General features: G+C 33.3%; 1 protein-coding gene across 2 annotated transcripts in view; it reads right to left on the minus strand.

Moving 5' to 3' along the window:
- Positions 1–1970: 1970 nt before the first annotated feature.
- Positions 1971–15494, minus strand: part of LOC128234054 (contactin-5-like) — a 32595-nt gene continuing 19071 nt past the window's right edge. The window contains exons 7-11 of one of the 2 annotated variants that reach the window (XM_052948018.1): positions 15166–15477; positions 12071–12103; positions 4750–4875; positions 4448–4536; positions 1971–4055 (exon numbers count right to left, since the gene is read on the minus strand). In XM_052948018.1, coding sequence (XP_052803978.1) covers positions 3867–4055; positions 4448–4536; positions 4750–4875; positions 12071–12103; positions 15166–15477 — 749 coding nt within the window. In that variant the 3' untranslated portion in view covers positions 1971–3866. Of the gene's footprint in view, positions 4056–4447; positions 4537–4749; positions 4876–12004; positions 12104–15165; positions 15478–15494 lie in introns of both variants that reach the window. The other variant, XM_052948017.1, reaches the window with a different exon arrangement.

Genomic DNA, 15494 nt, shown 5'->3' on the forward strand with positions numbered 1-15494 from the left:
ATATTATTGTTTTACAATTTCTGATATAATTGTATTCTAGTGAAATGGTCAGAAAGCGACACAAAGATTACACGAAGAACGATGGCTTATATTTGCAGTGGAAATGACCAACTAAATTGTAGAGGTAGTTTACGAAATAAGTATATACATTACTTCATGCAGCACAAGATGCCAGATTCAGCCGCTCTGCCACCCCTGATATAAATACATACGGACTATGTCCAGATAAAATGTCATCAGATATAATGTTAAGAGTTGCAATTAAAAACTAATGTGCCTTATGATTTAAGCTCATTGAACAAGATATGCCTCATGGGAACTTTTATAACTATTCAATGTCTGTCATGTGTCGCCATCAAACATTAAGTAGTGAACATTTTCGAAAATCATTATTCTTCTGTCTTGGAAACGTAGGTCTGTTTCGAAACTGTTTCAAGTTAGGTAAACTATGTCAAATCTAACAAAAGGATTGTTAACACTCTAAATGCCACATTTTTGGCCTAATCATCAAGAAACTGGGTCAATATGTTTGTTGAAATAAAAGTTATGAAAGGGGTCATGTTAGTCAAAAATATGTCAGGGGATCAAAATGAACAAAATGTGGTCAATATGAATGGTTGAATTTCTTTGTCAAATACACTTTGTCAAGATTTCGTTAGCTGGAATTTCAACCTATGATTCATGCAATTACATTTTGACAAAGTTTATAGTGATACAATTTAGTAAAATGGCTCATTAAAACCTATGTCGTATTTATTGTTTGGGCATTTGGGATCAAAATGTAGGGCAGTCGAATGCTAGTTAAGCTTGTAAGAACTTACGATATTTGCTTGGTTCCTGAGGAGTTTATCCAAGAGACATAAATTCTGCGAAAATATTAAATGCAAAGAAAACTATTACTGAAAAAACCTGTTTGACATTGAAATAGATGACCATAAAAATATTTCGTTTAAAAGATCTAATTTTATGCCGCTAGTTTTGCCCTTGTCCTGCCATAATTTCATATATCTTTATTTTCTGTGTTTGCATTCTTGCAAGTATTTGGATAACCGTCATGACACTTTGCATGAATGCCAGTAAGCATGTGATTTTCGCACGTTTGGTCTCTTTTTTGCTTCCTTTCTGTAAGAATGGTGTCATGGCCCTTGATTTAGCGGGAAACAACATTTAAGTTGACCTAGTGAAAATATTTTTATATATTAAATCGTTTTCTGCAATAAGGATAATCTTATTGGTATAGCGTGCTGGAGCAACATCCCTTGGTAGTCCATGAAGAAGATGAATCCGTAACGTTTTGCCTTAGCTCTAGGAGGAGAAGATAAATGTTTCCAAACAATAGAGGCCAACTTTTTTCGACTCCATATAGGCTGGTGTAGTTTTCGTCTGTAGTTATTTTTCTCTGTAAATCCTGCAACCCTTTCGTTTGTATGTATGGATTAACTCGAGAGTGGCCGTCCCGCGAACAGCTTTTTCCTCTGTAGAGAGCAGCCTATGGACCCAGTTGGTGCTTACTTTTGATAAAGTGAGATGTTTTGTCTTGATATTACGAACAACGAAGCAATTTACAGTAAAACTAGGACTTTATTTCGATTTGACAGTTCTGCCTTACCAAAAAAGTACATTCATCTTTTGACAGAAATTTTATTTCCAATAACAATTCTTTAACGGCCTTTCTCTTGTGAAGGATATCAAGGCGGCGCATTTGATTTGTTTCTTGACTTTGTGAAACGTTGATGGCAATCGCCACAAAAAATGCAGCAAACACTTCTTGTCATGTTGTTTTCGCTTCGAACCTCAAATAATGCAAGTATTATTCAAAAGAATAATACGTAAAAGAGACATCTTATCGATTTGTTTACTTAATTTTTCATTTATCGATAGTTCAATATACATATTATGCATGTATTACAAATTAGATTAGGTTTCGCATGTAAAATCAAATTGCTAAAAATACAACTACATCCTTTTTGAAAAGTTTTTATTACTGTACATAAATATTAAGTTGAAAAATTGTACACATCGACTTTAACAATTGATGACATGATATCAATACACTTGGGAAAATTTGTCATCAATTCTATCGGAAATGTTCTACTTACTTGGCTTTACTTAAACAAACACTAACAAAGAACAATGTAAAATTAATCTCATATAGTTGGTTAGCGACATGGTTTCTTTCTTAAAACATATATATTTTAGAAATGGAGCTTCAAAACAATTTATGAAACAAATTTGCAATGGAAACTTGGTTAACCCTATTGTATGTGTCACAGGGAAGCTTGCCAATCGAGTTTTTTGGCAGCCACTCTTGCTAGTAACGGGAGGGGCTACATACGTACGCAGTCCTTAACTAAGACATTGAAACAATCCAGCCGAGGCGGAATTCACCAAGTTCTCTATATAAAAAAGTCCTTTTCCAATACTAAAACAGTAGGGAGCATAATTAAACGTTTCAAATGCAAAGTCCTTAAACAGAATATAGAAAGGGTCATATATAAATATATAAGTTAAAACTAAAAATACATTAAGCAAATTAGAGAAATAAGTAAGACTTGCTAATTACACAAACACAATAATTTTGATTATATAGGAAGGCAAACGTGATTAACTTATTGCGAGTTAATATTAGTGTAGACGATGTCAAACTTATCATCTAGCTTTTAACACTACAAACAACACAATTTCTTAATCAGGCAAAATACATTTAAACTGCAATTCTAGAATATTCTTGAATTAAAATCAACATGACATTGTAAGACAAAAACTAATTTATAATCACTGAGCAAAGTGGCATAACTATAAATTTGCATAAAAAATAGTTCACAATTAAATCCACCTTATATTTAACATATTCACCCCTGCATGAAATATGTTTCTCCCAAACATACTCATAAATTATGAAATATGCATTCAGGCATTAAGACCACTTGTCTCGCAATCATTTCAGTAATTACAATATTTACAAGTTAGGTAGATTCTACCTGGACTATATTCAATTTGAAAAATATTATCAAACATTGCCTTTGAGCCTCGGCTCGTGAGTAATGAATCATCATAATTTTATCAGGGATACAAAGATGTACTCCTGTTCCTTATATTAGCCTTTTGTCACACTATATTATTAAGTTTATTTATTGTTGCCTATTAAGTCAATTTATCTTCATTAATGTCTCATGAAGGTTAATTTCCCTTTTGTATCATATGTTTTATTTTTAATTCAATTCTTCAATATTCTCCATTTTACTTTGTTTTATGATCATTTTAATTGTAAGCATAAATTGAAATACACGTAGAGTCTTAATGACAGACTAAATTTCTGTTTCTGTTCACGTGTCATAGCACATCTCATCCATTTTATTTTTAAAATGAAGAGGTTTTGTTTTTTCCTGAACTTTTGAGTACAAACCAAAATAAAATGTCCCACTGAACAGTATGTGTGATTCATTTACCTTTATGCTGGTGTGTGTTGAGGAAAGAATGAGATATTGTATACAATTGTGGTAGTGTGTTACCTAAGCTTGTATATATTACATAAGCTGGCAAAACGGGAAATACTTTTAACGGTTAAAATATTGAAAACATGAAGGAAAATTACTAGCCGATTTCTATACCAATATAAGCTACCACAGAAGCTCTTCAAAATTTGAGTAAAGACCTGTGGCCACAGTCATTGAACTTTAGGTCGTACACCTACCACATCAAAAATTGTCCCTTCAAATGATGTAGAACAATATGTGCAAATAAAAAGTGAAAATAGATCTTTGTCTGAAATATCAGATCTGCTCAAAACAATAAAAACAGCTTATTATTAAACTTATTACAAGAAAGGAACTAAGATACAAATACTGTGGTCCTATCAATTGATTTTATTTGTTTTTTATTTCGACAGTTGCTTCGTCGTCGTCACTGTCTGGTAGAGGCTCAGCTTTTTGTGATAAATCAACTTCTTCATACACCGTTTTGTCACCAACGCAGTGTATGTACGGCTTTTGTCCTTTTCGTGGTTTAGGAAAATCTAAGTCTGCGTAGACGAGTCCATCCTTGTTTACATTTTTCTAAAATATAAAACATCATGATTTTAATTTCAGCTTTTCCTGATACCCCCCTCCCCCTCACCCCAAACAATTTTGACATAACATCTGGAGCTAACCCGTTATCATGAACTCCACAGCTGCTTCACGATTATAATTACATTATCAATCAAGTACATTACAAGTAGATAAAGCAGTGTAAAATAATGACTTAATCGCCTCGCCTAACACTCAACAACGGTAAGAGTTTTATCACATGTTCTTAAAACAAAATTCACGACAGGTCTGGCAAACTAATTAAATTAATTTGTATTTCTGAGACTTGACGTCTATTTTGTTTTAAATTAGGGAACATAAAAACAATACCTGATTGTGAACTGTTTAAGTACTTTTGATTTTACATAAACTATATGTACCTTCTTTTCTTGGAGCTCGTGGCCATCGAGCGTTGAATCTTCAAATGTCTTGTTTTCACATGACTTCTTCCCATGTTTCTTTGGAGCAGCTGAAATAGCCGCATGCAAACATGTTCAATGACGATTGAAAGAAAGTAAAATAAGACATGTGCTCTACATAACTAATGTATTTTTTAAAAGATAAATGTGGTTTGTTCAGATTAGTACATGTTCAACGGCTTATAAACATTGAATAATAATGTCTGTCAGCAAGTAACATAACGTTTGAATGGCTTTTTCAACTTCCACGTTTAATTCCGTACCTGCTGAACCGGACGCCTTAATTTTATTTGGTTGTGTATACAAGGCATCTGCGTCTGAATTGTTGATATTTGGTGATATGTCTCCAACAGGGACATACGTTGAATTTTCAACAACATCCGGAACATCTGCAAAAGACGATCACAGTACTGACTTAGTTATGCAATTTTTTAATCAACATAACATTCCGCGTTTTACAAGGCTGATAAATATCCGTCCATGTTTTATAAGCAACTAACATTCTACAATGCATCCTCCGGTAATGCCTGAGTGTATCCGGATGCATGCTTTAAAAACGTAAGAGGAGAGTCAAAATGATCGAACTTTATTTATAATATTAATGTGAAATGTCACAAATATAATACATAAGGCCATTTGTAACTTAAAAATTATCATTTGCAAAATCAATGACTCCAGATGCTTGCTGAAATATAAAGCTATTGAACTTATCATGGACTTTAAGTATCAGTTGCTTAACATTTTCTAAATGTGTATGTGTTGTTGTATGTCCGCAATCAACAAAACTTATCCAATTAAATCATTCTAAATGTGTTTTAATACTGAAATAAATGGCCGTTGTAGAAGAATTGATTCAGGTTAGCTTCCTGAAGGATACAATGACCACCAGAGTTGAACTTACAGACACATACGAAACCAAGTCAATTTCAGTGTTAAAACTGTCATAAATTTGCTTCGAATATTCAAGAAAGTTCCTCCTCTTTAACATAATTTGGGGAAAATATAAAGAACTGTGTTAGTCCATCGTCAATACCAAATCTCACAGACCCTCTATTCCGCGCTGGCAACGTCTACGAATTGAACACTGATAGGGAAAAACTTCTGAATATTTTTTTCCATCTTAGATCGTTCTAAATGTATACAACATACCTCTTTCTGGTAGCTCTATTGTTTCATCACTTCAGGACTTTTATACTTTCTGTCAATATGTTATAAACCTTAATAATATTCCAAACACTGACAAGGCAATCGGACCGGATTCTACGAACAGATATATTCTAGCTGAAATAGCAACTGAAATGTTTTAAGCCCATTTGGGACTTTATAATTATTCCCTTCGTTCCGGTAAGGTCTCAAACAAATGGAAACTAGCTTATGTCTGTGATATTTATAAAACAAGTTTGTTTCCAAAAATGACCGTTATTACCATCCAATATCCCTGTTGCGTGTTTTAAATGAAGTCTTTGAATTAAGTTTGAAGTCAGACTTCACTTTCAATCAGCTTGTATACTATCCATCACTCTTTCAAATCTGCTATAGATGACGTTAACGCAGTAAGAGAAATGTCCTGCGTCATTCAAAAATCCTTTGATCGGATTTTGGAATGAGGGTCTGTTTTCTAGAATGTGGCAGGTCCGATTTTCTATTAATATAGTTACTGATTTCCCAGTGACCTAAGTTCTGCGTTGTTTTGTCCGGTGCTTTGTCTGATTCGATTTCAATATCTGCTATAGTCCCTAAAGTGTAATGTTTGGGCGCTAAGTCATCCTTGTCGATATTATTGACATCGTTTCATCGTTCCCTACTATACATCAATGTCGATGACGCTTCGTTCGCTTCTAAGCAACTGAATAGTGACATGGAACATGTGTGCTGAAAGGTGGCTGTAACATTCAAATCGCTTCTAATCTCTCAAATGACAAACAGACAGACACATCCACCTATCTTTATGGTTAACGTTTGTATAGCTGATGTAACAACTCATACACATCTGGCCTTCACCATCTCTAGTAAATGTTGATGGCATGAACATATTCAGTCCTAAAACACGATGGTCTGGCAATGTATTTGCCTCATGCCATAATTCAAATCCGTCATTTCAGATAGTAAACCCCTTTACGTTTCATTAACAACATATGTTTCGGCTTTTGATAGAATATGCAGATGTGGTTTGGGTCAATCTTACGCAAGAAGAAAAAGACGGCCTTACAGAAAGTTCAGCATTAGGCAGCGTCAATCATCTTTGGAGCAACATAACTAGTTTATATTTCAAATCTGTACATTGAAACAGGACAAAAAAGCGGAAACATAAATGTACGCTATTCTACAGATGTATTTTCTTTACATTCAGCTTTTTATATTATAAGTTAGTGATAAAACCTCGTCAAATCTCTTACATGAAATAAATAGGAAATATTTTTTTTCGCATAGCGATCATACTTCTTATCGTTTCTCAGCAATCTCGTTTCATATGTATTTTTATATTACGAGAGCTTTTCTATATAGCAATAGATACTATGAAAATGATACTCATACTCACGAATGGAGCCAATTTTAGCAAGACGAATGTATTAATATCTCTTGAAAAATCAATTTAAAGGAAGGCAGATGGAACATGGAGTCAAAAGGAATGATTGTCGACCAAAAGTGCAATGTCAAAGTTCACGGATAAATTTGTAAATGGAAGGTTCCGATTGGCATGGCCATGGAAGGTGGAAATGCCAGATTTGCCAAAGAACAGGGATAATCAAATGGACGTCTGCGATCGTGTGTGATAAAATTAAAAGCGAATCCTAAAACAATGAAGGCTAATCACGATGTTATTAAAGATCAGCTGCATAACGGTAAAATAGAAAAGGAAAAATCCCATGATTAAAAAAGGACCAAACTGTGCATTATATTCCACGCATTAAAAAAGCATTCGTCAGTTACTACAAAAGTACTATATGACGAGTCTGCAGGAGCAAAATGTTTTTGGTTTAGTTGTGTTAGCAGTTTAAATGAATGCGTAGTGAATATAATTCATTTATGTGGCATTCTAATGCGCTAAAGGGTACATCAAATCGCATATTGGGAAAGCCTTTCATCAAATTGGACTACAGTCAACTGAAACGGATGAAATCAGGTTTCTTAATCAAAACGATTTAGAAAACGCAATCGTCACATCTGCCAATATTCAGAAAAACATCGGAAAACTGTACCAACTCAAAATAAGACGCAGTTTGTCTTTAAAATGAATCAAAGAAAATGGTCAGTGACGTATCCATCAACTTAAAAGACAAGTGTGTAAGCGGTCAGATACATGAACATGACAAAACAGGCTGAAAATATATAAAGGTACTTGGACATACATTGGACACACAAAAGTCAAAGCACAAGATAAATGCTTTCTGTAAGTGACTAAGCAAAGTGCATTTAAGCAATTTGGAGTAGTTTTTTACCCCAATCAACCTTTGCTCATTTTTTTAATTGCTGCTACAAGCATTGTAGTATTGTAGGGTAAACAATTTGAGTAGGACGATGATATTGATAACAGCAATTTATCTGTGTAGAATTTGTGAAAACCGTTCATAATCAACATCGCATAATATCCGATTCCAAGATTCGTTGCACTAGTTGGATTTCCAAGCAATATCAAGAGATATTGGACGGTAATTACAGACGTCTTGGTGATCTGACTTCTTACAAATCGCGCATACATGAGCCAGTTTCCACTGGCTAGGTACCTTACCAGAACGAAGAGATTAATTAAAAAGGTCTAAGGGGGCTGTGAAATTTCGGTTGTTATCTCCCTTAGAACATAACTGTTTATAGAGTCCGGTCCTGTTGCTTTACCAGTCTTCAGAACCTTTATTGAGTCAAAATAGGATAGAAAATATCGACATACTGCATGGAAACGGCATCAGAGACAGTGAGAAGAGGTTTGTTAGGTATAGTATATAGAAGGGTCTGAGATTTGAAAAAGTTGTTCAGAAGATTTGCCTTGTCAATCTTTGATTCGTAGTCGGTGCCCTTATGGATGAGAGGGGAAATGTGCTGTAATGTCGTCGTAGGACTAGTACATTTTATGGTTTTCCAAAAGTCTGTTGAGAAGAGGGTATTATCTCGTATTAACGAAGCAAGTTTTTCATAGTGTGTTTGCTTGGCATTTTGTATAATATGGTTGGCATGTTGCGTATCATCCTATAAGCCCGCCAGTTGTGTTCATTATTCGAGAATCTGGCTCTTCTATATTCTGTTTGTCTTTGACGGATTAACTTACGAATTTCATTATGAAACCAGGGAGGGTCCTGAGTGCGAATCGTAATAAGCTTTGACGGTAAACATATTTCACAAAATGTCATAAGTTGATTAATGAAATTATTAGCGTACATATCGATAATTGTATGGAAACATGAACTCCAGTCAAAAGATGACACACGCGATCGAAGTTCGACATAGTCCCCTTGTGAATATTTCCAGACTTTTCGTTTGAATGTTGATCCGACCGTTTTGTTACACTTTGTGACCGCTTTTTTAATCTCACTTCAGTTATGTTACAACTAAGCAGAGCCCATCGGATATTGCTTATATGGTCTTAACACTAAAAACGTTTATGGAATGTAAACTGGGGTATAGTGGTCAAACATGGCTTGATGAAATAAATATTCGAAACACCTGTTCATGACACACAACGTGACAGTGACTTTCAGTCAGAAAAAGCAAAGACGAACAGAAAACCGGAAGTCGTTGCTTCAACAACAAAACCCACTGTGCAATGGCATGTCAAGTTCGATCTACGAATGTGCAATACCATCTGGCCGAGTGATTGGTCGAAAAATTGACCTTTTATTTCCACTAGAAGAGTGCAGTAAACCGGCTATAAAGATGGAAAACAACTGTACTAATCGATATACATGTATCTTCCATGACGTCCATTTTGCAAAGCTTCAAGAAGGAAAAAACAATCAAACTAGAAACTACATACAGAAATATTGCAATAAGGCAACATTTTTAAGAGCAAAAGGACATCTGCTTGATGGGTCGAATTTTTCCGGTCCAAGTTTCGCAAACTCAACGAATATTATATCAACACATTTTTATCATTGTATAATTGATAGTGTTGTTCATATGGAATATTTTTTCCAGTAATTATTTGACTATAAACTACATTGAACTTTGTTAACTCATAAAAATGTATGTTACGTTCTTGCCATGCATAATGTCCGTTTTGCACCGTTGACCTTGTATTCATCACCAGGAGTTAATGTTTTATTCAGTTTATGTCTGGGCAACGTTAAGATTTTACATGTTCGCACGTCATTCTCGCATTTTACCCGCAATACTCGTGCATGTCATGAAAGGTTTTGTTGAAAAAGTAAGTATATAAATTGGATTAAAAACTAGTTTAACAAAGTTATAACGAAGGTGGACTACTGTGTTGTGTAGAATGTCACTAAACATGGCTTTTTATCATGTCTGAATGATATATTCTTAACCAGTTATTATTATTACAAATTTCACAAACATGTACAGAGAAGGGTGGATTTTCGTATTTGAAACTTCATTCTCTTAACATTGATTTCCTTTTCGTAAAGCGATTTTATTGCAAATTTGTGTTTAATGATTTTAATAAGAACCTAATCTTGTTTTAACCTTATCCTAATAATATCATGATTAAAATAATAGAACAAAATAATAACAATATTTCATTGATTTACATATAGATATGTTACTTGATATGCATCAATTAGATGGCATTGAAACTGAAAGTTAAATTAAATAAGTTAGAGATTAGATATCATTTAGAGTGATATCTTAATACAGTATTGTTTCATCCTGAATCAGTTTAAGTATAAATTCCACTTCAAAGCTATATCACACAGAATGTAAGAAGAAATAACATCAAACAAGAAAAAATACGCCAAAATACGCGAGTGTTTGCAATATAGATGGTCGTATCTCTGGAGTGACTTAAATGACGCGGTTGGTGATATCACACTATATTATCTTATTATAATATATTGCCTTGAGCGATGTGACTGGTTAACCAACTTATTCAATCATTGATAGGACATGACCGATTTCAAGACATTTCTATAATTTGTGAAAGGGCGATTACTCTCGAGTGACTTAAGAGATATGGCAGGTTATAAAAATTTAGTGATGATTAATGCTTCTAAAGTTATTGCCAACATACTGGCAAGGAAAACTATAATACCTCCAGTGCTATTTATTAAGAATGGCTGAGATAAAAAAAAATCGAAAGACGCTGTCACTGAGACAGCGCGCTCGACTTTTCGTCGGGTTTAAGTTTAAGTTTTTGCGAATCAGCAATGATCGCTGTAAAAGAAGATTGCAATCAAAAAAGTAGCCGAGTCGAATAATAAACGGCCATAAGTTTTTAATTCATTCATTTAAAGAAGAGTTATCTTATTATTTATACGAGTACGATGGATAGTTTAGAATTCCTATATATTTAAAAGAATACATAAAGAAGTTGCTGACATAATGGCTTGTTTGTGCGTACATGCGAACCCTAAGAAATAGATTCTTAGGTCAATTATTTCCATGATATGCAAGTTTAAATTATGATTCTTAATTGCATCAAGTTTCATAGCAATACAGTAAGTAACTAATTGCTAAGATATTAACTTAAATATGCCTACACGAAGTTCCTTCTTCAGAATTTTTAAGTCGAATAGTAAGGAACCATGTGCAAACTATTATGCAACAATCAGATTATATGCAATAAAGACTTGGCTCTTTAAGTATGTTTGATGGTTGAGTAACATTGTATATCAAATCAATACAACACATAGTTACTAAGATATTAACCTTTGTGCTAACATGCAAAACCTTCACCAGAAATCCTTAGTTGTTAACAAAAGGGCCATAATTTGATTTATATACACTATAAAATATTGTTCATGACATGTCTAATGTTTTAATGCAATATATGATGTTTTTGCTTAAATTTTGACTTACCTGTGATTACATGCAAAACCTTAGTCAGAATTTGTATGTTATAATAAAGGAATATAATGTCCATTATGTGGCAAAAAATGTTATCTGCCTTAGTGTTTAAAGTAGTTGCATATATTGAGTACCGTTGTATAAGAAAGCTATGCATCACAGCAAGTAACTGCTAAAATATTATCTTAATTGTGATTACATGCACAACCTCAACAGGATTTTTTTCAGTTGAATAAATTCTAATATGTATAAGCCATAATTTGTATTAAATGCACAATGGTATCATATTTGGATTTTTAATTTGTTTTGATGGTTTAGTACTGTTAAATTTGTGGGACCTACATCAACGTTAAATCCAAAGTATTTATTATTTACATTTTTTTTCCTGTGTATATGAATAATTGAGTTTTAAGAATACATACAGAAATAATGCATGCTATTTCACAAAAGCTATTTGTGGCGATGCAGTGGTAATTAATGTATTTTTTAAAGTCATTGACACATAAACTAATTCAAACTAGCCAAAAAAGTAGTATCAACTATCAGTCAAAACGTAACACTTACCGACTTTTCTGAATTTCTTAACGACTAATATAACGCCTCCAATTATCAAAACTGCAAAAATGATACCTCCGATTGATCCTCCGATTAGAGCAACTGCATCTGTGCGTTCATGGAAAATAAAATGAAAACGTGTATGTAGTTATGAATTCGATATTTTTATCAATAATACAACAGAAACTGCAATAACTAGCCAAGCAGTCAGATAGTTAACACTGAGCTTGTTTGGTGCATTGAAGATCAGAATCCCACAACGAGGACCACAACGTCACACAACGTCAAACTACAATAACAAAAATTAATTAAAAAACATTTATCAATAATTTTGTCGGAATTATTTTGTCACGTCATTGGCATTGTAACAAAACGAAAACGTTATTGTTACATTTATGAAATAATTAGCTTCTTTTGAACATGTCATTTTCGTATACATGGAGGGATTTTGCAGGTGGTTTGAGATGGATAAGGAGTTAGACAAAATTGACTTAACCAGATCGCGTCTGGTAGTCTTGATAAAACTATGTATGTTTTAATCACTGGATTAACATGGAAATTTGAAAAAGTGTCGTTGTGTCCAAGGTTGAATTGAGTTGAGTTGAACTCTTTAGATTCCGCAATGGTTACTTCACACGATAATTGTGGTGCCTTAAAAAGGATAAACACTACGAAATTGGTTGCACAACGACAAGGAGTAACACTACGAACGTGAAGTGCTTACGAAGATTCGGACCACGTGACGAAAGGTGTGGTTCGGGTTGATTTGAAAATTACACAGGTGTGGGAGTTAACATCGAACGAGAAATACTAACGTCGATTTGGATAACGGGAAAAAATTTAGTGACGGTTTATTGCTTTTTTCTTGCCTAAAGATGACATTTCTGTTGCTATTTTAGGGGAAAATTTAATGCGGCAAAATTCTAAAGTTTTGAATGTTAAAGGCAATCAGATCATTGCTGATGTTTTGATGGAGACCCTCAAAAAATACATTTTTGGCTAAACCATGTTCAAACATGTAAGGAATTATAAATATCTTAATTGAAAATTAAATAAAGAATAAGGATTTTAAGTTACGAAATTCGAAGATTGAGAAACAAGATAAAGATGAAATAGGAAGATTTGCCAAAAATCGTGGTTAGATGCAAACTTAGATATTGTAATGTATTATAATTAGTCATATAAACACATTAATTGGTCAAGTTAGCATGTAAAAAACGTAAACGAAGGTTGCATTAACGTTCAACAATACCGACTTATGTTCAGTGTGATGTTAATAGTGGAACTAACACCATCTTATATTTTTATTTAAAAAATAAAAATGGCAGCTTTTATTTCTCAAGTTGTCATGTCATTGTACGAATTGCCAAACAAATCGCATTGGAAAAAGAGGTCAATGTTAACCTGTACATAACATAACATACGTGATATAAAAGTTCCTAATGAAATGAGAATTAACGTAATAAGAATAGAGATAAAACAATGTTCACCGAGGTTATAGCCTATGTAAATAAAAGTAAACTATTGCCGATATGTTTTTCAGTATGATATTTAAAAAGTTGATGGAATTTATAATTATTAAAGGCATATAACCATATTTGTGATAATTTTAAAGTCTGAAAGTAAAAAGGTTCGTTCGGTGAGAAGATGTTTCTTAAATGCCATTGTTTAAAGTTGAAATGCCTGAACACGGCATGTGATATTAAATTCAGAAAAGGTAGATGTAGTATACAAATGATATTGTAATCCAACCGATATGTACATTGTGATACAGAAAAAGTACCTGATGCAATTGTTTGTTAGGTTGTTAGATATATAATAAATTATTCAAATCACGCACGGATAAGTTTGGTTAAATGAATGAAATAATTATGTGGTTCATATTATGTGAGTTCATATGATAAGCATGACGCATTATCATGTTATGCTAGCGAAAAGGCTTTATTATAAACTTTATTATAACTACAGTGTATCTATATATATTGGTCTAAAAGACTGGGTTTCTAAAACGATAATGTGTAGATGATTCATTCAATTCCATTGATATTGAATTCTTACGGAAAAGTAAGTTGGGGTCCGGAATTTTTCACATCTTAGGTTGTGAATTATTTAATAAATTAATTAATCACTAACGGATCAGTTTTTTAAGCCAATGAAATAATTATTTTAGTGTAAGTTATAAAATGATAAACATGACGATCCGTGTAGGGCCTTCTTACAAAAACCTTTGACGAAAAGACTGTGTAAGTTATCTGCTGATAAGCAAGATAGGTAGTCATGTTGACTACAGAGATAAATAAAGCACATAATGAATGAAACGGTCTTTTAACTGTTGTGAAGTTAACATATAGTCTTTGTAAATTAAACCATAAAAAATCAACATGTTCTCAACATTTAAATTAAAGTGTAACCCTGTAAATATTGATCAATGAAAGTCTAGGACAAAATGTATTATATCTTACACTAGAAAACATTGTCATGCAGATACGACAATTGATTAAATGAGGTCACCTCAAAATGATAAGCGTGCCTGAGAACATCCACAAAGTTTTATTTTTGTAATAGATTACAATGAATGGTTTCAGAAGTATAGTTATTATTTCACGAGATATAAATAGTAAATGTCAACATACTTTCGTTTACGTATAATCAGATACTCTTATGAACTTTTTGGAGATATTGTGTTAAGATCTCATCTGTGTTTCATAAAAGACTGAACATATGTTATGACATTGCGTATATTTGATGTACAAATCGGTTGCTTACACTCCGGAATATTCAGAAGATCTAAGCACACAATCGCGTATGACATGCGCTCAGCTAAACGTCACATGAAATAGTAGTAGTAGTAGAAGTGGTAGTGGTAGTGGTGGTGGTGGTGGTGGTGATGGTGGTGGTGGTGGTGGTGGTAGTAGTGGTGGTGATAGCTGTATTATACAATTGATAGGTGGTAGTAGTAGAAGTAGTAGCAGTAGTAGTAGAAGTAGTAATAGTAGGAGGAGTAGGAGTAGGAGGAGTAGGAGTAGGAGTAGTAAAAGTAGTAGCAGTACTAGCAATAAAAGTAGAAGTTGTAAAGCTATTGATAGCTGTAGCAGCAACATTAACAGTAGCAAGTACATTTTGTGGAAACTAATAAATTTGTCGATGAAATAGAGAGTTAAACTACTTACTTGTTTGGTGCACCAATGTTGTAAATGTTACGTTGACTTTCATGGAATTCCCTTCTGCATTTGAAGCAAAAAGTTCCACATAATACTGGGTTCCAGGCGTCAATTTGTTTAAGGTATAGTTCATTTTTTCTTCGACTTCGTTATGAGAAATATTCACAGTTGTAAAAGATGTGAGTTCATTGAATTTTGTATACGACAAATGAAAGGTTTGGTGAAGACCGTTATTAAATCCAGGAGTCCATATAACTATTGCTTGTGTTTCACTTAGATACTCATCAATGACATGAAACTCCGTTGGTAATTCTGGTTGTCCTGAAATGAATAATAAA

Source organism: Mya arenaria, chromosome 5 (genome assembly GCF_026914265.1).
Source record: "Mya arenaria isolate MELC-2E11 chromosome 5, ASM2691426v1".
Lineage (NCBI taxonomy): Eukaryota > Metazoa > Mollusca > Bivalvia > Myida > Myidae > Mya > Mya arenaria.